Genomic DNA, 21,174 nt, shown 5'->3' on the forward strand with positions numbered 1-21,174 from the left:
TCCTCAAGCTCAAGCAGGCTTGAATTATGATTTGTTGGCGGAAAAAACATCAGATAATGAGACACAAGGTGTTGTTGAGGTCCAAAATAATCTAGTTAATATCAAAACAACGGTTGGAAATCAAGTTGTTCTTACAGACAACGTTCCAATAGGTATTGCTACTGTTGAATTTGATCCTAATGTCAAGGAGAAATCTTCAGTTTCTATAGGCATTGAACACGAATCTGATAAGGCTTTGGGGGGCGCCGGGGGGCGCGTCGAAAAACAGGGGCATGCCTCAACTTTGAAAACTATTGAGACATCACAATCGGTTGGCATTGAGGATAATCAAAATGTGACAAAAATTGGTTCGTCGACATCTGCAACTACTATATTGAATGTACATCATGGTGTATCTCAAAGATTGGAGAACACAAATTCAAGAGTTGTGGTTGATGCATCACTAGTTGATTCTCGACAACAACTAGGTGATGTTAATGCACATGAATCAGATGAAAATCATAGGCAACATTTAGTTGTTAGACAGGGTAAACATGCTAAAGAGACTAAACATGAGGCAACACAACGAGTTGAAAAATCCAGTGGTGAGGTCTCTGCTCAACATGGCAGTAAAGGTTGGAATGTGGTGCCATCAAAAAAAGCAGTAGCTACTTCAACAAATATTAGATGGGCGAATATGGTAGAAGAAGAGGAAGAGCATGTCACACCTCATAGTAAATTGATCCCTGGAGCACCAGCCTTTGTGCCTAAGGGTAGTAGCATTGCCTATATTTCATCTCCATTACATCGGGGGTGACAATTGATTTTAGCAGGTTCTAATGTTCAAAAAGTTTCTATTAGTGACAAGGAGCTTATTGATGCATTGGGGGGGGGGGGGGGGGGGGGGGTTCTGATGTTGAAAGGTTGGTTTCTCTTACACCTATTAACACTAACAAACAACTACAAGTTGGTGGTAGTAGTACTTTCTCCCCAAATCAGTTTGCTAACCTACAAGACGAGGAAAGTGATGAAGAGGATTGGTTGGATCAATGTTTTGAGAATGCAGCTAGGGATGCAGATATTTCTCCTTGGCAACAACGCAATAACAAAAAGAAGCATGGAAGAAAGAATAGTTAGGATGGCAAGGTGATTGAGGAGGTTGTTCCAAGGTATCTACCGATGTGACTGGCAAAGCAGAATCATATGACAGTGTCAACATATTCAACAAGATCCAATAATTCCAAGAAGTGATGAAATATCAAGTGTTATTGGATAGATTTGAAGAATACAAGAACAAAATACTTCAGGTTACTTTAGATGGACAATCAATTCTTTTTCATTCATGCATCTTTAAAAGGAAAGTTGAGGTCGATAACTCAACCTTCTTCTTGGTTGTTATATTTTTGCACTATTTAAGCATCCTCATTTGTAATATCATCATAGAGTGTATTACAAACTCTGTGGTGATCACAAAATACCTAGTTCTTTCTAGCTAGTATTTTCTTCATGCTTGTTAGTTAGTAGAGGCTTGTTACCACATTAGGATTGATAAGGTAAGGCCTAACCCCCCTTGCTTGTACTTATCCCTATTGAGATTTTTATTTCTAATAAAAGACCGCTAGACATTGTCGTAAATTTGCCAAAATAAAATAAAATAAGAATAATTAAAAAAAATTAGGTTAACTATATTGTTATGTCTGTGTTTGAGAAGTAAATTTGGACGTCATCACATAGAATAGAATGCTAAGTAGATATTTATTGATCACTTCAATGTTACAATATGTCTAGAGTATTTCCTGCAAAACAGATGGCAAAATGGGGAAGTCTTTTTCCTTGCGATACATGGTGTGGATCCTGCACAGAGCAGAACCAGCTACTTTCCAAGCAAAACCACATTTCTCTATGCTGTATGTGATCCTCGCATTATCATATGTTACATGATATATTGCAAGGGCCTCGTCGAAAATGTCTTCAGTCTTTCTTACAGTTTGTTCAAACTCCACAGCACCATATAGCAACTGCATTGCAACAAATCAACTGAATATTTGTTAATGACAATCTGTGTGACTGAAAATTGACATGAAGGAAAAACTAACCTTCTTGTACTTGTTTATAACTTCATTGCAAGAGGTGATTCTAAGTTCACAACCTAAGTTCATGGCCCGTGTCATATCCTTTTTGTACTCTTCATATCTTCCTCTCCACAATTCCATGCATGTTTGAGGGATTTCAACTTCAAAGCAAGGCAGTTTAGAGATCTCTACACACAACAAAGAAGCAACACAATCATCACTCAACTGCTATAATCTTCAATTGAATCATCAAATCTTATGCATGCAATAGGAAAGCATAAGCTCAAACACTATGCAACAATGGGGCTTCTTAAACTATAAAAGACGGTTGGAAACACCAGCCCAAATCTTATGCATGCAATAGGGGAGCTTTAACCTGTTATACACAAATCTTCATCTGGATATGTGTCGACATAATCATAAATCTGACCCAGAATAGAAGTTGAATGATAGCTGAGGGAGTTCCCTTTTGCCATATAGTGGGGGAACTTGTTTGCCTTCAGATCATGAGGGATGCTAACCTGTCTTGCCAGAATAACATGCAATGTGTTAGAAACTCTGCATTCAAGCTGAAAGGAAGGTTGGTGGTTGGTAAAACTTTCTTGGTTCAAACATAAGCAGTTTGAGGTATCATAATAGAAAAGTTAGAGAAATAGATAAAATAAATACAGCCACCAGACCGAGGGCAGAATTTAAGTTAAATTAACCTTCTTCCCGCTTTTAGGTGCATCTAATGCATCATAGTAGATGTCAATCAAGTGAAGCATCTTGCCTTTCAAGCTATGCATCTCATCCACATTATCATCTCGCAGCATCAGAAGACGATCCATAAATGCCAGCCAGCTATCAGCTGCCACAGACATATTGGCACTAAAACAGCAGAAAGGGACTACATTAGAAACAAGAAGGAAGAAAGGCTATAAAAAAATTTGAACAATTAATAAATGAACGTGTTAGCTATGGTTAGAAGTATCACAAAAACAAGATTGTTCAAAATACTCAGATTCAATCATGAACTTTGAATTAAATGATGAGCAATTGACGATAAGCGTTGCATATTCAGCAGGCCATCTAGGAGGTAGTATTGTACTTCTCTCAATTCCCATTATCGACCACCTAGATAGTTTCTCCAACCAAGAAAATATAACTAGAAAACATGCCAGCTCGCTGGATATCAGAAACCATTTCTTTGCCTGTTAAATCCCTCCGAAGCGGAAGACAAGTCAAAATATCTCTGGATACAATGATGGTGTTCAGATTACTGAACTTCTTAAATTAAACATCAGAATAAAATAGTAAGCATACCCTTTAGACTTTGCTTCCAGAAATTGCCTAAAAAGCTCATATTCCAATCCATCAGCTGAAAATTCACTTGGCTTTTTGCTAACTGCCTTAGGAGTTGAATGCATGCGACTCCATGGTCTACTTGTTGTATAAGAATCTACTACCTGAAATAGTAAAACCAAATGATGTACAACTGTATTCCTCCAAGACAGGTAGTCAGAAATTCTAGTAAACAATCAATACCCAGCATGAAACAGATGCAAGTGATGAGAAATGGATCTTGAGCCTAACTCAACCCCAAAAGCTAGTTCATGAGGGGAGGATTGCCCAAGATTGTATAAAGAGACCCATTTTTAAATCTCCAACCGATATAATCTTACACCCTCCAGCATACCCAGAACTGGACATCTAGAGCATGGGCATATAACATGGGGACCCAACATTGGATAAACCAAGAAATTGAGTAAACATTGGTTCTCATACCATGATAAGAAAATGGACCTTGGGCCTAACTCAACACCAAAACTAGCTCATGTGATGAAGATTGCCTAAGACCATACAAAGAGACCAAATTGCACCTCCCACACCAATGTGGGACTCAACACACACCACACACCCACGCCAAAGATTAGACATCTAGAGTGTAGACAATACAATATGGGAGCCCAACATCGAGTAAACATCGATACAACTGGGATGGGCCTGATTTTGATATCATCATGAGAAATGGACATTGGACATAACCTAACTGAAAAGCTACCTCATGATCGCCCAAGACCATATAAGAAAATCCATTTTAAATTCCAACCAATGTGGGATCTAACAATAAGTATGCTCTCTTCCTTCCAAAGAGTAACTTGGAGAAAAACCATCTGAAAACCAACCTTACGGTTTATGGAAACCCAATACATATCACCATCAAAGTCACCATTTGCAATCTCAGTAACAGCTGACCTTGGACCTTTAGTTGAAAAAAATATACCATATTTGGCATCACCAACAACATCTGCAAGCTCTTCCACATATCGCGCTTTCATCACATGTACATCTCCAAAGTGAAGACCAGGATTTCTATAGACCAAAACACGCCCAGATATTTGGCCATTATCTCTGCATATGTGATGCACAATTGAAAAAGGGATCAGAAGCTGAGATATTCCCCATAAAATGAGATTATTAAAATAAGCATACTAGATCAGAATCTAAACTAATTATCATGTTTCAAAGCTTAAATTCTCTTTGGAAGAAAACCTTAGCTCAATATAATTTCAAATAATTGTAAATGTCATTTTCAGCATCTCTCATCAATTATCAATTATCATTGTTAAAACTTACAAAACAAAGAATTTAAGCTGCTACACATTGTGGCAGAAAAATAGTGTCTAAAAGATGGAGGAAGACAGAAAAAGTCATGGATGGAAGTAGCAAACAAAAATACATTGGTGAAATAGGAATTCATTTGCTTGTAACCATCATGATTTCCTTAGGTCACTATTTATTGTCAAGGAACAGTTAAGCCACACCGCTAGAATGCAAAAAGGTAATGCATCCTGTTGAAAATATAGATCCTCTGAATAGGAGGGGGGTCAGATAGCAGGGTCAAACTATAAACATCCTTACAGTTGCCATTGGCAGGTACATTTCCTTATCTCTCAAACACAGAATATAAAAAACATATAAAAGCTCCAAAAGCTTGTACAGATAATGATTTTTCAGTCTACTTACAAAATAACACAGACTTCATTGCTTTCCAGTACACCAGTGGGGTCAGCTGTTCCCATAAGATAAAAACTGTCACTTATAGGAAGTTTTCCTCCTCTAAGCTTAGTTCTTTCAATCTTTGCAAGCCTAGACAAGCGAGCACGGAGATGAGGTTCATTGAGAGGTATCCCAGACGATATCATCCTTGCTGTTAGACAATCATCATCCATTTCTCTATAGTTGATAGCAACTATTTGAAGAGTTGAAGAAATGACTCAGCAAATAAGTTCTGACAGGTTTCACAAATTAAATGAGAGATAGTGACAGAAATAATTGGACACTTATTCCTCCCTACCTTTCTATGACTGAGGAGTAAACATATTACGACAAAAGAACACTAAAGAATATAAGATTGCAGTATGGGTGATTCCACGGTTATGTTACAAGACTTAACAGCATAAGAAGATAAATGCAATAGGAGTATCTGATTCTGCTATTACCTTTTAGAGCTGCACGTTTCCTCAAATATACTTGTTTCGTCTCTTCCAGTGCACTTCCCAAAAGCTCCATAAAGTATTCTTTCTGGACTCCTCCATAGCTCAGCAGAGAGATTAAAATCTTGGACAGATATGCCTTATTTGGTCTATGACTTCAAGAGAAAAAGCCTAAGAATTAGGGAGTGAAATGCACGTAGAATGTCAAAGTTTAGCAATGAGTAAAATGCCAACTAAGTTTGGCACACATCTCTCTTCCTGAAGCATCAAATATGAACAGCAAGAGATTGTCATTTTCCAACTTTGTTCCCATGAAAGGAATTTACTAATAAGCCTTGTAGCCTCTTGAAGGTAACATTGCTCATAACTTTTCATAAGACCGTGAACCTCTGATACCACTTCATCACAACCTAAATTTCCTAAATTGCACAACCATCGGTAAGTCTGTAACTGCTTAACCTCTTATCAACAAGGTATGGTGAAGGTTCAAGATTAAGCTCTTGACCCCTTGATTCTCGAGAAAATCGGTGATCTCGAAGTTTTTCAAAGCCTGGTTAGAATATGATTGGTTAGAGCACTTAAGGGGACATGTGTTTTGTAGATCTGGAATCAACACTTACATCTAGGAGAAGAAACAACATTTATGGTTCGTGAACACCCCCAGACTCACCTTTCCATCCCAAAAAAGCAAAACTTTACCAGATGTTAAACATGCTTAAGGGCTTCTGTTTTCTAGTGATATAATAGAAATTGGAATGTCCGCCATGCAGGATAGCGGTGTCAAATGGGCGAGTTAAGGTGATTTGTGCTTGTCAAGATGGGTTGAACCAATAAATGGGCAAGTAACTCGGCCAAAGGTTACTTGGTATGCATCAAAGAATGGGCTAAACAATAGGTCATATCCCAACCCAACTAGCCCAACTCTTACCAAGTTTTTATTTCTTTGTTTTTTCTTATAATTTGTGTAATTACTTAATAAAATTTCCATTTATTATGGCCATACAAAACATATAAAAAATATTTTTAAAAAGTTTATGACGAGATTTCTTGTGGTTCAGTTCTTTTGGGAGATCTATTCGCGGTTCGAGGTACGGGTCACGCACCCTCCGGCTCTAGACTCACTGTGACATGCTCTTAGTAGTTTTAGCTATTATGTGTATTTGTCAGGCTTATGGGGGCCGTTCAAGTTTTTACTTAAACTTGCACATGAGTGTACCTTCTGGATTAATAAGGAACTAGTTAGATTTAGTTAGTTGTACTTATTTCATTTTTGTCCTTAGTACACTCACGTTCATTTCTTTTAACTTTCGGTCTCTTGACCTTTGTTTGTGCTTTATTCTCGTTTTTCATATTGCTTTACTTCTCTTGCTCAGTCGGCCTATGATGCTTATTGAGTACTTGTTTTAATACTCAAGCTACACTCTGCATTTGTTTAGTGATGCAAGTCCAAGCACCAGTTACCAGCATTGATATTCGATCCTGCTGCAGCTTCAGTTCAGAGACGAGAGTGAGCACATGGCGTCTTGTACTTACCTGTCTATATTTGTATTTTGTTGGCTAGTCTTTTGCTTTCTGAGAAAAGCCTTGTATTTTTGGGTCCACTTTTGGGACTTGTACTCTTTTTGTACTAGGAGCTCTGTACTTCTGACTTCCAGGTTCTAGAGGGATCTTATTGTATATATATTTTGGTTTGCTTCCACCTGTTCTCTATTTCACTTGTTAAATTGTCGCTTCCGCATTCTTTCTACCCTTATGCTCATTACTTGTTGTTCTGGGTTACGGATTGGCTTACCTACTGGTGGGTTATAGTAGGTGCCATCATGACTCGAGGAATTAGGTCGTGACAAAGTTGTTGAGAAATCCTATGTGACAAATCGTGGTTTTCTCCTCCCTTGAGCAATGAGGTTTCCATGTAAACTCCCTTGTTCATTACTTTAGGTTTTTGTTCTTTACTGTTCTTAATATTGTCAAGGGACCTAGTTCTTGACTTGTGGTGGATTCATAAAAGCTAAAAGGAGGTTCATTGCATTTCTATAACATCAATTAGAGTTTTTTTTTTTTTGAGAATTAGTATTGTTGTATTCTTCAGCATTAGGAAATGCTGGCCACCTCCGAAAAGTTACAAGGTAGTAAGGTTAAACTTTCAAACTTTACAGAGCACCTAAGAAATCTATCATCTCATCTACTTCCTCTATACCATTTCCTCTACACCAAGAAAAAAAAAACACCAAACAGTTCCATTTCACATCATGAATGGACTTGATCTTGCCTTCAAAACATCTTCAATTCCTTTCCTTCCATACTGTCCACCGTATGCATGAGGGTATTATCCTCCACCATTTTTTCTGACTCTTGCTACCCCCTCTTCTCATCAAGCAGCTCATCAAATCTGCAGTATGTTCAGGCATTATCCATTCCGTCTTTGTAAGACTGAGGAACAGGTTCCACAGTTGTGTTGTGAACTTGTCTAGTGAAGAACAGATTCAGGATTTGTTTTACAAAAGCTTCATCCAGCCTAGTGTTTCACCTTCAAATGCATCAACGTTATTTGTGAAGAAGAAAGATAGTTATATGTGCATGTACAATGAATATAGGCAGTTGAACAAGGTGCAATGAAGGACAAGTACCTTTTGTCTCGCATTGATGACTTGTTTGACCAGTTACAAGGTTTGTTTTTCTAAGATTGACTTGAGGTGGGAATATCACATCACCAAGAGAATCAAGGAGAACATCTCAAAGGCTACATTTCGTACTAGATATGTCACTGGGAGTTTCTGGTTTGTCTTTTGGGATTACAAATGCCCATAGTTTTTTAATGGACGGGTCGCGAGTCGTATCTTGATACATTGGTGATCAAGTTCATTGATGAGATCTTAGTCTATCCCTGTAGCGAGATGGAACACGAGGAGCACCTGAGGATTGTCCTACAGACACTTGGGAAACGAAAGCTTTACACCAAGTTCTCCAAGTGTGAGTTTTGGCTTGACATGGCATCATTTTTGGGTAGTGTGGTAACTAGAGATAGGTTGGGGTAGATCCAAAGAAGATTGAGGCAGTTCAAACTGGCTTTAGACATACTACTCGTCTACTCCAACAGATATCTCTAATTTCTTAGGCCTGGCAAGTTACTACAAACAGTTTGTGAGAGAGTTTTCAGTTTTGGCAACACCATTGACTAGATCGACTCAAAGGGAGTTCAGTTTCAACAGTCAGATGATTGTGAGGCAAGCTTCCAAAAGCTTATCTTGACCACAACTCCAATTTTGACACTTCCTACCGGACCAATAAGTTACATGGCATATAATGTGATGCTTAATGCATTGGCCTTGAATGTGTCCTGATAGGAAGGTGTTCTATGTTTCACGACTGTAAAAAATCATGAGGGAACTATCTGACTCTTGATTAGTTGGTTGTGGTTGCTGCTTTGATGATATGGTGGCACTACCTATATGGTGAATCATGTAAATTTTACACCGACCATAAGAGTTTGCTGTGCAGATTCAACTAAATGGACTAGAATTTCAAGCAGCGCAAGTGGCTTGAGTTATTAAAACTTTATGACATCACTATCTTGTATCATCAAGGTAAAGCTAATGTGGTAGTTAATGCCTTAAATCGCAAATCTATGGGGAGTTTGGCTATATTGCGAGTTGATAGAAAGCCTATGGCTATTGAGGTTTAGAATTTGCTAACCCAAGGGTTAGGATTGATGATTCAGTACCAGGCAGAGTACTTGTGTGCATTATGACATGGTGTTCCTTAGTCACACAGATTAGGGAGAGACAAACAGGATGAGGCTTCTCATTTAGCTGAGCTTCAGGAGCGTGGTTTAGAAGGACGGTTCACTGATTATACCATTGATGATTAAGGGGTTCTTCATTGTGGTGGTCGACTTTGTGTTCCTGATTGTAATTGTTTGAGGTGCCTAGTTCAAGGTACTCAATACATTTGGTCTCTACAAAGATGTATCAGGACCCTCGGGAGTTGTATTGGTAGAAACGGATGAAAAAAGTGGTAGCAACATGTACCTTGTTGCTTGAACTATTAGCAGCTCAAGCACCAGCATCAGACATCCACTGGTTTGGCACATGCATTGCTCTTTCAACAGTAAAAGTGTGAACGGATCACTACGGACTTTGTTGTTCGCTTGCCACGAACTTTGCACAAGAATGATTCGGTTTGGGTGGTTAAGGATAAACTACTGTAGTGTTTAGAAGAAGAAATACTTCTTGTATTTTTGTATGTATTTGCATCCCATGAGAAGGGATATTACTACAAGTGAATCCTAACAAATTAAGGGAAGACAATCAATTACAATAAAAGAAGATATCTTTTTCCTAAATTACGCTAGGAAAAGGAAAAATAATATGTCCTAAAATGATGCTCTAATTAATTAACACAATCAACACTCCCCCTCAAGTTGGAACATAGTCGCATACATCTCGCAGTGTCCAACTTGCAAACCAAAGTATCAAAAGTCTTTCTGCTAAGCCCATTTGTATGCACATCTGCTAGCTATTTTTCTAACAGTACATGAAGCAAACTCAAGGTGTCACTACTCACTAGTAACTCTCTATTTGATGAAGTGACGATCACTTTCAATATGTTTTTTTCGGGACAATATTGAAATGGATTCTGAGCTTATATCGATTGCAGCTTAATTTTTGCAGTATAAGGAATTCCCTTTTTTGAACAATCTCAATGTTCCCGTAACTTTTGTAGCCTAAGAAGCTCACAAACACCTTGGGTCATAGATCTATATTCTACGTCTACACTTGATCTTGCAACTACACTTTACTATTTTACTTCTCCAAATAACTAGGTTCCCTTCTATTAATGTACAGTAATCGGATATAGATCATCTATCATCTAAACATACAGCCAATCCGCAACTATAAAAAGCTTCTATCTGGAGGTGACCATGTTTACAGAAAAGCAAACCTTTCCCTGGAGCAGACCTCCGACAATACAAAATGCAAGCAGCAGGTTACATATGAGGATCTTGAGGATCATGAATGAACCAACTTAGCGAGCTGATGAATAGGCAATGTCTGGTTTAGTGTGAGAGAGATGAATGAGTCTTCCAAACAACCTCTATTATCTCTCCTTATCAACTAACCCTTCCAATCCATGTTTGTAACTTGTGATTGTTTTCAATAGGAGATTTTGCTGGCTCATAACAGTTACTTTTTAGAGATTTAGAATATATTTTCTTTCAGAAACAAAGATTCCTCTTTTTGATCTAGCAACCCCAATCTGCATGAAATACTGCAACCTCCCTAGATCTTTGATCTCAAATTCTTGTGCTAATAACTTCATTCGCATCATCTCCTCTTTGTCATCTATTGTCATTACTATGTCATCAACATAAACAATGAAAAGAGTGAGTTTACACTTTTGATGTCTCATGAAAGGGTGTGATTGCTTTATTGGTAACCGAAACAAATCATCGCTCTGGAGAATCTATCAAATCAAGCTCTAGGGGAATACTTCAGTCCATACAAGGTTTTCTTCGATCTGAGCTGCAAAAGGTACTCTTTCCCAAATCCAGGGAAAATTGAAAAGAAATTATTCTTTTTCGGTAAGTAAAGAGAAGAAAGAATGAATTAGGGGTTCATGTTTTTATATTCTGAGAGAGAGCGGGAATCAGTGAGAAGGGGGGGAGAGATCAGGTGAAAGATTACAGGGTTTCACCCCCTTGAGCCACCTTTGTTGAATTATTTTAATATCTAAAACAAACAAACTGACATACAAACACACACAAAGAGAAGGCAAGAGAGAAGTATATTGGGAAAATTACTGAATGGGGAAGCATAATATTTTCAAAGATAATTTTAGGATTAACTTTCAGTAGTTTATTAATGAGGGAACTGAGTTTGAATCAAAATTTAAAGCAGGGAACTAATGAAGATTAATGCTGAATGGAGGATTAATAAATGGTTAAGGCAAAATTAAACTTCACACAGAAGAATATGCCAATCCACTCTTGTGCAAAATTTAACAGTAGTCAGCAACGTATCCAAAAGATTGTTAGCATGATTAGACAGATTCTAAATATCTATACATATCTATGTTTTAACTCTAAATATTTGTGTAATGATGATAGGAGATAGCATAGATTAATGTAGCATATTTTCAGAGATATTACAATTAGGAATAACATATATTTAGAGATATATAACAGATTTTTAGGCATGTAAATCAGAATTTTTTCTATTTAATGGAAGAACTCTCATTTGAGAGAACTCATTCAACAAAATTGACATGGTATCAGAGGCTTTTTCACTGCTTTGATTCTTAGTGTCTTTCAGAATTTTTTTTTGAAAGTTTTGGTTCTGCTTAATGTTTTTTAGTCAACAGGATAGATTCTAAATATTTGTACATATCTATGTTATAACTCTACATATGTATAATGATGATAGGAGATAGCATAGATTAATATAGCATATTTTCAGAGATATTACAATTAGGAATAGCATACAGTTAGGGATATATAGCAGATTCTTAGGCATCTTGGAATCCTAGTCTTGGTCATTCTGGTTATTTTGTATCATTGCATTTCTATCTTCCTTAGCTTGTCAAGAACATGGCATCATATCAGTTTGAGTTCTTCTATGTTCGTTTCACAGGAAATGGGAATTTCAATTCCAACTATTTGTCACCGAAAAAGAATTATGGGGACATATAGATGGAAGAGATCCTACTCCTACTGATCCTACAAAGCTCGGTCAGTGGAAGGTTAAAGATGCTCGGGTGATGACATGGATTTTAGGGTCAATTGACCCTCTTATTGTTCTTAATCTCAGGCCATACAAGACAGCAAAGGCCATGTGGGATTATTTACAAAAGGTTTACAACCAAGACCATAGTGCAAGGCGCTTTCAGTTTGAGCATGAAATTGCTATGTATTCTCAAGGAGGTCTCTCTGTTCAAGATTATTTCTCTGGATTTCAGAACTTATGGGCTAAATTTACCGATATCGTTTATGCTAAAATACCTTCTGAATCTCTCTCCATCATTCAAGGAGTTCATGAACAAAGCAAGCGAGATCAATTTTTGATGAAATTACGATCTAATTTTGAAAATGTTCGCTCCAACTTGATGAACCGTGATCCATCTCCCTCGTTGGATGTCTGTTTTAGGGAATTACTTCGTGAAGAGCAGCATCTCTTCACACAAATGCTTTTCATCAAGGAAATGTTGTCACTGTCGCATTTGCAGCTCAAGGGAAAGGAAAGGGCATGGATATGGCTAGAATTCAATGCTACAGTTGCAAGAAATATGGTTATATTGCTAGCAATTGTGGCAAAAAGTTCTGTAATTATTGTAAACAACAAGGACACATTATCAAAGAGTGTCCCACACATCCTCAAAACCGTAGGGCAAATGCTTTTCAAGTTGGGATAAATGGTTCAACTACAGATAACTCGTCTTCAGTAGGACAAGTTCTTACTCCTGAAATGGTACAACAAATGATCTTGTCAGCATTTTCAGCTTTAGGGTTGCAAGGTAATGAGGTAATATCTAAATTATGGCTTGTTGATTCTGGCGCTTCCAATCATATGACCAACTCAACTAATATACTCAAAAACATCCGTGAGTATAATGGTCCAACACAAATTCAGGTTGCCAATGGTAGTAATTTACCCATTACCAAGGTTGAGGATATTATTGAAACTTTCAAGAATGTTTTTGTATCACAAAAGCTCTCCACTAGTCTTATTTCAGTTGGCCAATTAGTAGATAACAATTGTGATGTGATTTTTTCTCGTAATGGTTGTTGATGTTTGTGTAATCAAGACACAACATCAAATGCAAGTGTCTACGATCGTACAATAGTAAAGTAACCCAGCCAAGGGTTGGGATCATTCCCAAAAAAGTGGTTTTGAGAATTAATAGTAAAATAAAATTTAGTTCTAACTAAAGACATTAAAGATTAAAAACATTGTAAATTAAAGGGGGACACAAGAGTGTCAATTAACAATGGGGTTTTATCACTCTAGTAAGTAAAAACAGTAAAATAAACAAGGATGTCTAAGTAATGAGAGGAGATCCTTGGGATGTGACGGGAATTTGGGTTAAGCTAGATTATTGGGTACATGTTTTCGATAGAAGATTCATAGAATAATTGTGACTAGGCTAAACTTTAATGGGGATAAGCTCTCTCTCGAGCAACTTACCCCGTTTCAAATGCGTTCTTCTCGGACACCCACTTGCTGCATGAAGATCAGTCTATGCGTTAACCCACTCACTCTCTCGAGCTGAGTGTGTGGGAATGAGACTATGATTCACTCTCCGAGAATTTGGCTTTAAAAGTCGAAGTAGCAGTATTGAGGAAGGACGTAGACTATCTTAAGTCTACTGACTTCACTTCACTGCTAGAGGCTATAGAGGACAGGGATACTCCTGAGATCTCGGGGATTTCTCCGACTACCACCGGAGATGTGCAGAGGGGTGGCACAACAGAGGAAGAGTCGGATGCAGAGACCGACGAAGAGCTGATAGCAATGCACGAAGAGGAAATGCAGGAGAGTTGCGATGAGAGCATATTCAGAGATTTGCCAAATCTTGTGGGATAAGTTGTGCAGCCAGTGATCCAGCCATCACTGACTGAGACATCCACAACAGCTCCTAGTGGATCTAGCACTTCCATTTCTCCTGAGGTGAGTCCGGGTACTGAGACCCGAGACCAGACAGATGCTTCAGGCATTGATGCCCTGATTCAGACAGAGACCCTGACAGAAGGAGTGACTGCATAGACAAGACTCTTCTTTACCTCCCTCTTTGTCTTACTTATTTTTATTTTTGGATACTTTTATTCGCATTTGAGGACAAATACTTTTATTTGTGGTGGGGTGAGGCCCACTTTACCTTTGTGCATATTTATTTTGATATTACATTTTGGGTTGTGAGCTATTATGGTGTTTTTACACTGTTTTTGTGGATGTTTGAGCTTATGGCTCCTTTTGTTTTAAATTGCAAAATGAATTTGGCCCGTTCGAAAATTTTTGCCACCTCTCGTATGTTGAAAGTGGTTATTCTTTTGCAATATTTAAGTCTCGGTTCCGATCAATATCAATGACTTGAATAGTGCTCTCAATCGAACGAACATGAATGCGCGGCTACGATGAGACCAAATGAAGTTGCATAGACAATATGTGAATTCTTTGCATCTCGTTATGACTAGCCTAGTATCGAATTGAGTCTCTTGTGATGATCATTGCACACTCGCAAAAGTGTGGAGTCTTGTTTGACTGTAGTGTCAATGCGTAATGTGATGAGCTTACTTTGAACCATGCATGATAGATCCTAGAATTTGCCCCGTTGGTCCGGTCAACTAAGTGATACTATCTCTTGATATGATCTTAGGCAACTTCTAAGAGTGTGAACCAATTTGACATATACCTCTTTTGTGACCCACCTTACGAGTGTGTGAACCGCTTTTGCACACCCCTTGAGCCTTACCTTTCTTTGGAAGAAATTTGATGAAATCTTGACCCTTCTTTATCCATTACCCATAATCCTCATGAAGTTGTGGTTAGTTGAACAGCCAACTTAGACCAAAAGCTTAAGTTAGAGGTGTGGTGAAAAGATAAGGGCAAGTCAAGAAGTGCAAAGAAAGTCTCCTCTTACCCATGGTTTTGAAGAAAAATGAAACCCCTCCATATAAAAAATAAAAAATAAAAGAGAGAAAGAAAAAGAAAAAGAATGAAAAAGAAAGTTGTGGAATAAAGTACAAAAGAATGGGGTTCCCAACTAGTCCATGGAAACTGAATAATAGGATGACTTATGAGAACTAAAGAGAATGATGAAGGAAAAGGAAAGAAAGGTTGTGAGCACCACAATTCATGAGAATGAAAGTCACTGAGCCTAAATGATCATACATGTGCACTCAGCCCCATTATAAGCCTTGAAAAGACTTTTTTGATCTTGAGTGAGATGAAACAAATGTTAATTGAAAAATACGAGCAAACCTATGGGTGAAAGCATGCATTGTGTTCATCTTTGTCAGTGTGAGCATTGTATCTGATTCTTGAACTTTAAATTGATTATACATTTGCGTGTGAGAATGGAATCATCATTTGTGTGAGGGGTTCGAACACTTTGGTTGAGCTTGAACTTGCATTTGAAACAAGTATTGTGAGCATGAGATTCTTTGATATTGGTGAGTCACAATTTGAATCTTTGGGTGCACGTTTGATCTTTGCATAAGTAAATTGAGTCTTGTTGTGTGCATTCATGATTGAGTCTTGTGTAGCACTGTTCGAGACACCCTTTTTTTTTTAACGACTGAACTTGAGTTTGCTTGAGGACAAGCAAAAGTTAAGTTGGAGGTGTTGATGATGCCAATTTTGCTGAATGAATTCTCTCAAATGAGAGTTCTTCCATTAAATAGAAAGAATTCTGATTTACATTCCTAAAAATCTGCTATATATCCCTAAATATATGTTATTCCTAATTGTAATATCTCTGAAAATATGCTACATGAATTTATGTTATCTCCTATCATCATTACACAAATATTTAGAGTTATAACATAGATATGTACAGATATTTAGAATCTGTCCAATCATGCTAACAGATGAGTCCACAAATTAGACTCATTTAGGGCTATATTTTGATAGAAATTGTGTCCTCAAATGCTTATTTTATCTCAATATCTGATGAAAACCCTTAAGTTTTAGAGTATTTGAAGTTTGAAGGAAAACATGGACACTACATCGCAAAAAGGAACGAAAAGGTTGAAAAGAACGAAGAAATGAAGGCTTGAGGATCACCGAGTCCACTTGGCGGATCGCTGAAGGGTCTTACTTCGCCTTTTATTCCAGTGTGTTGAGCCTTGAAGGAAAGAATCAAGTTGGGGGAAAAAAGGAGCAGTCGGCGCATCGCCGAAAAGTTCTGCGAAGCAGTACCATATCGCCCAATGAACCAGAGCACGACGATGCTGAAGACTGGTCCAAGACGGCGATTAACTACACCAAAAGGTGAATTGCCGAGACGCCGAATGATCCGCTGTAGCACAAATCTGTGAAAACTATAAATACTAGTTAGAGTTATAGTTTTAGGTGTGGAACAATTATTATAATTTTTATATAGAATAGTACTTTTTGATATTTTTGCTCTAAGTTTGAGAGGGTTTTGAAGACTTGAAGATCCAAAGGGTTTCATCTTCAAAATTTGAATTTAGGTCTCTTGGATTCTTCGATTTTGGCCTGTATTAAGACTTAAATCTTCATACCCAATTGAATGCGAGCTCAATTTGGTATATAAATTTCTATCTCTTATACATGTGTGGCTAAAACCCCAAATTTTTGGGGTGTGATTTAGCGAATATAGGTTAAGATAATTGTTGGGTCTTGCTTGCTGATAGTTTAATCATAGTTTAATTGTGGATGAATTTAATGAATTTGTAGTTGCAAATACAAGTTTATTTATGTTTTTTCGGCTTGCGAGAGAAAGAGAGGTCGTAAAACTAAAACTACTAATTTGATGGCCGGTGGGAATGGGTCGACATGAAGTTCAGCTCGAGAGAGTGAATCCTAGTCTCATTCCCACACACTTAACTCGAGAGAGTGAGTGGGTTAACACGTAGACTAGTCTTCATGCGACACGTGGGTGTCCGAGAAGAACGCATTTGAAACGGGGTAAATTGCTCGAATGAGAGCTTATCCCCCTTAAAGTTTAGCCTAGTCACAATTATTCTATGAATCTTCTATCGAAAGCATGTACCCAATAATCTAGCTTAACTTGTATTCCCGTCACATCCCAAGGATCTCCTCTCATTACTTAGACATCCTTGTTTATTTTGTTGTTTTTACTTACTAGTGACAAAACTCCATTGTTAATTAACACTCTTCTGTCCCCCTTTAATTTACAATGTTTTTAATCTTTAATGTCTTTAGTTAGAACTAAATTTTCTATTAATTCTCAAAACCACTCTCTTGGGAACGATCCCAATCCTTGGTTGGGTTACTTTACTATTGTATGATCGTAGACACTTGCATTGGAAGTTGTGTCTTGATTACGCAAACATCAAGCAGTTTAAGGATTCTTTTCATATGAAAGATCTTGGTATTCTTACATACTTTTTGGGGTTAGAAGTTCATTATAATTCTTTAGGTGTGTTCTTGAATCAACAGAAATATACTCAGGACTTGATTGGTTTGGCTGGTCTTCAAGAATCTTCCTTTGTAAATACTCCATTGGAATTGAATGTAAGATACTGTCATGCGGAAGGAGATCTTCTTCTTGATCCAACTTTGTATCGGCAATTAGTTGGGAGCCTAAATTATCTTACTATTACTCGGCCTGATATATCTTTTGCAGTTCAACAAGTGAGTCAATTTATGCATGCTCCACGCCATCTACATTTGGTGGTTGTCCGTCGCATCATTCGATATCTCTTGGGAACATCTACTAGTGGATTATTCTTTCCTAGTGGTTCTGAGATTCAGCTTAATGCATTTAGTAATTCTGATTGGGCTGGATGTCCTGATACTCGTCGCTCCATCACGAGTTGTTGCATGTTTCTTGGAGATTCCTTGATATCTTGGAAAAGCAAGAAGCAAGACCGTGTATTAAAATCTTCCACCGAATCTAAATATCGTGCAATGTCTACTGCTTGCTCTGAGATTGTTTGGCTTCGTGGTTTACTTGCAGAAATTGGATTTACTCAATCTAATCCCACTCCTCTCCATGTTGATAACACAAGTGCTATTCAGATTGCTACTAATCCAGTTTATCATGAAAGGACCAAACACATTGAAGTGGACTGTCATTATATCAGAGAAGTTGTAGATAAGAGAGTCATTACCCTTCCACATGTATCCAGTGATCATCAAATAGCTGATGTGTTTACAAAGTCTATGGCACGACAACGTCATCAGTTTCTGGTAGGCAAATTGATGTTTTTTGATCCACCGGCATCAATTTGAGGGGGGATGTTAGCATGATTGGACAGATTCTAAATATCTGTACATATCTATGTTATAACTCTAAATATTTGTGTAATGATGATAAGAGATACAATAGATTAATGTAGCATATTTTCAGAGATATTACAATTAGGAATAGCATATATTTAGGAATATATAGCAGATTTTAAGAAATGTAAATCAGAATTCTTTCTATTTAATGGAAGAACTCTCATATGAGAGGAACTCATTCAGCAAAATTGACAAAGATAACGACTTTTTTCAGTTTCCAAATACAAAACATATCATTTGTACTCAGAACAAGTATTTTACTCAATTTTCAACTGTGAATCAGTGCCCAGGAGATAAAGAGGATACCTGATTGCAACTATCTCCAATAAGTCAAAAGTTGGTATACTTGAAATTGTTGGGTCTATCTCAACCTTCACCATTGAGGGTCTAATATGAATTTTTCGTAATCCAATCTATGAGAATGATGAAAAAGTGAGGCAATTATTGAAGACTAAATAGCAACACATGAACCAACCAAATAAAGGGGGGATAAAGTTTCACATAACAACAGTCTGATTTTTTTATCAATACGAAAAACTATCAAAAAGGTACCTAGGATTTTTACTAGCTGGCAAGTTAAAGTTCAAACACAGAACACGATATATATTGTAATAACTGGTCAAAGATGGAATTGCAGTAGAAAATGTACAAGTCAAATTGTTTCTCCAATTAAAGAAGGTAAACTAAGAAAGCTTCTTTGAGGGATAAGCTTCTAGCTAGAGGACATTAGGGTAACTGGATGAAGAACTAATAGGGCTAGCGGTAGTATTATTTTAACTAGTGCTGTCAAAAGACTATCAAAAAACTTTATGCAAGTAGTTTTAAAATTACTCTTTTTGAAAGGACTACCTGAAAACTTCTAAACACAATGCCGACCTATTTTAAATTATCCAGCAAAATAGGTTATCCAAAAAAGAAAATAACAACAATAACCAGAAAATTGCTCCACAAAGAATCAACTACATGCATATACTACAGTAACTTAATAGAAAACGATGTTCCTTTGAGTATTTGATTTCTTATATGATGTCTAGTGATAAAAGTTGAATTGCAAAGAAGCATGCTAGCTTTATTCGCACTTCTACTTGAGTTATGTTCCTTCTATAATTGTTCCAATCTTCTCTAGCTATGATTTTGTTTTTATATCACTACCTCTTTGGTATATCCATGTCAATGCATGAAGATAATTGAGCAATTAGAAGATTCTCAATTTTGAGAAACAAAATATTTCTTTGAGTAATTCTTTATTGATAGATAAACAATTACATATGTTAATTGATTCTTCCATCATGTCAAATATTTCTTCAAGTGCTTTGAATTATTAGAAAAGTATGCAAGAAGATATACAGTCTCTCAAGTTGGACATGTTCTTTATGTGGTGTTTTTATACTCTTAGATAAGGGGTACACACGCAACGTGCGTGACGAGAGATTAGGATAAATGCAGAAAGTGCTCCGACAAATACATGGTCAAAGTATTTGAATGAAAATAGGTGCATCAAATAAAATACCATGAAAAACTTAACAGAAATCAAAACATATCACATAGTCCAACCAGGGATAGGACAGACATAAGCAGATGTACAAATGTGTGGCTAATTATAACTCATATTCATTTTTCAATAGTTTATCACTTCTTGTTTCAATAATAGATTTGTAATCTTCAATAATAAATTTCGAGTTTTTGATCATTAAGCAATAATAAAGAAAGGCATGCTACATTTTTTATCAAATACTACTCTTAACAGATCATGGCAAGTTTAAATTAAGGCAACCTCTTATTAAAACTTTCTTGGACATTTTTCATGAACAATTCCTTCCTTCTTTAAGATTGTTTTTTAGATGTTGGAATTAGTTTAAACTTGATGTGCTGTGGAAATAAGAGTAAAACGGAGAAGAGTTTGTGGTACATCAATCAGGTATTCTTCAGTATTGGTCAAATAAATGAAATGCTCAAAAGCATACATGGGAACATTTTTCATGAACAATTCCTTCCTTCTTTAAGATTGTTTTTTAGATGTTGGAATTAGTTTAAACTTGATGTGCTGAGGAAATAAGAGTAAAACGGAGAAGAGTTTGCGGTACATCAATAGGTATTCTTCAGTATTGGTCAAATAAATGAAATGCTCAGAAGCATACATGGGAACATTCATATATCAGACATCCTTTGTTTTTTTTGCTGCATGATCTAGGACTTATGTGATATGACAAAGCTAACAAAAAATAATCAGATAGAAGATTAAACATATAACATATCTTAATTGAAAGATGCAGAAATACCTTTCTATTGACAAGAAAAGTACCCTTCACAGCACAACCATTGAAGAACAAACGGCACTGCATCAACAAAGGCTTGGAGGAAGAACAATGAGATAATTAATGAAAGCTTATTTTGGAAAATCAAATATAATAAAGTATTCATAGATTAGTTACCGGTTCCCTATTCCAAGATACACTCTCTCTTCTTTCTGCATCAAGGTCCACGATATCAACAAAATTCTGAGAAAAATTATATGATTGATGGAGTTATACCAGCCCAAGAATAAATAAATATCAGCAGAGGCAAATGATGATGCACAATCCCAAAGAGTTTTGATAAGTTGATATTTTGCCATCTGATCCATATCTGTATCTTTATGTTTTGTAGTCTTAAATTGAT

The 21,174-nt window shown here is 36.9% G+C and overlaps 1 protein-coding gene across 1 annotated transcript in view; it reads right to left on the reverse strand.

The window, feature by feature from the left end:
• Positions 1 to 1,710: 1,710 nt before the first annotated feature.
• Positions 1,711 to 21,174, reverse strand: part of LOC125819273 (probable RNA-dependent RNA polymerase 3) — a 37,521-nt gene continuing 18,057 nt past the window's right edge. Inside the window, exons 9-19 of the mRNA XM_049498741.1 lie at positions 20,949 to 21,014; positions 20,796 to 20,867; positions 18,823 to 18,929; positions 5,537 to 5,685; positions 5,061 to 5,286; positions 4,220 to 4,445; positions 3,357 to 3,499; positions 2,759 to 2,921; positions 2,428 to 2,572; positions 2,076 to 2,239; positions 1,711 to 1,997 (exon numbers count right to left, since the gene is read on the reverse strand). Of these exons, the coding sequence (XP_049354698.1) occupies positions 1,764 to 1,997; positions 2,076 to 2,239; positions 2,428 to 2,572; positions 2,759 to 2,921; positions 3,357 to 3,499; positions 4,220 to 4,445; positions 5,061 to 5,286; positions 5,537 to 5,685; positions 18,823 to 18,929; positions 20,796 to 20,867; positions 20,949 to 21,014 (1,695 nt within the window). The 3' untranslated portion in view covers positions 1,711 to 1,763. The remainder of the gene's footprint in view (positions 1,998 to 2,075; positions 2,240 to 2,427; positions 2,573 to 2,758; positions 2,922 to 3,356; positions 3,500 to 4,219; positions 4,446 to 5,060; positions 5,287 to 5,536; positions 5,686 to 18,822; positions 18,930 to 20,795; positions 20,868 to 20,948; positions 21,015 to 21,174) is intronic.

Source organism: Solanum verrucosum, unplaced genomic scaffold (genome assembly GCF_900185275.1).
Source record: "Solanum verrucosum unplaced genomic scaffold, falcon-dt-bn FXZP01000207.1, whole genome shotgun sequence".
Classification (NCBI taxonomy): Eukaryota; Viridiplantae; Streptophyta; class Magnoliopsida; order Solanales; family Solanaceae; genus Solanum; species Solanum verrucosum.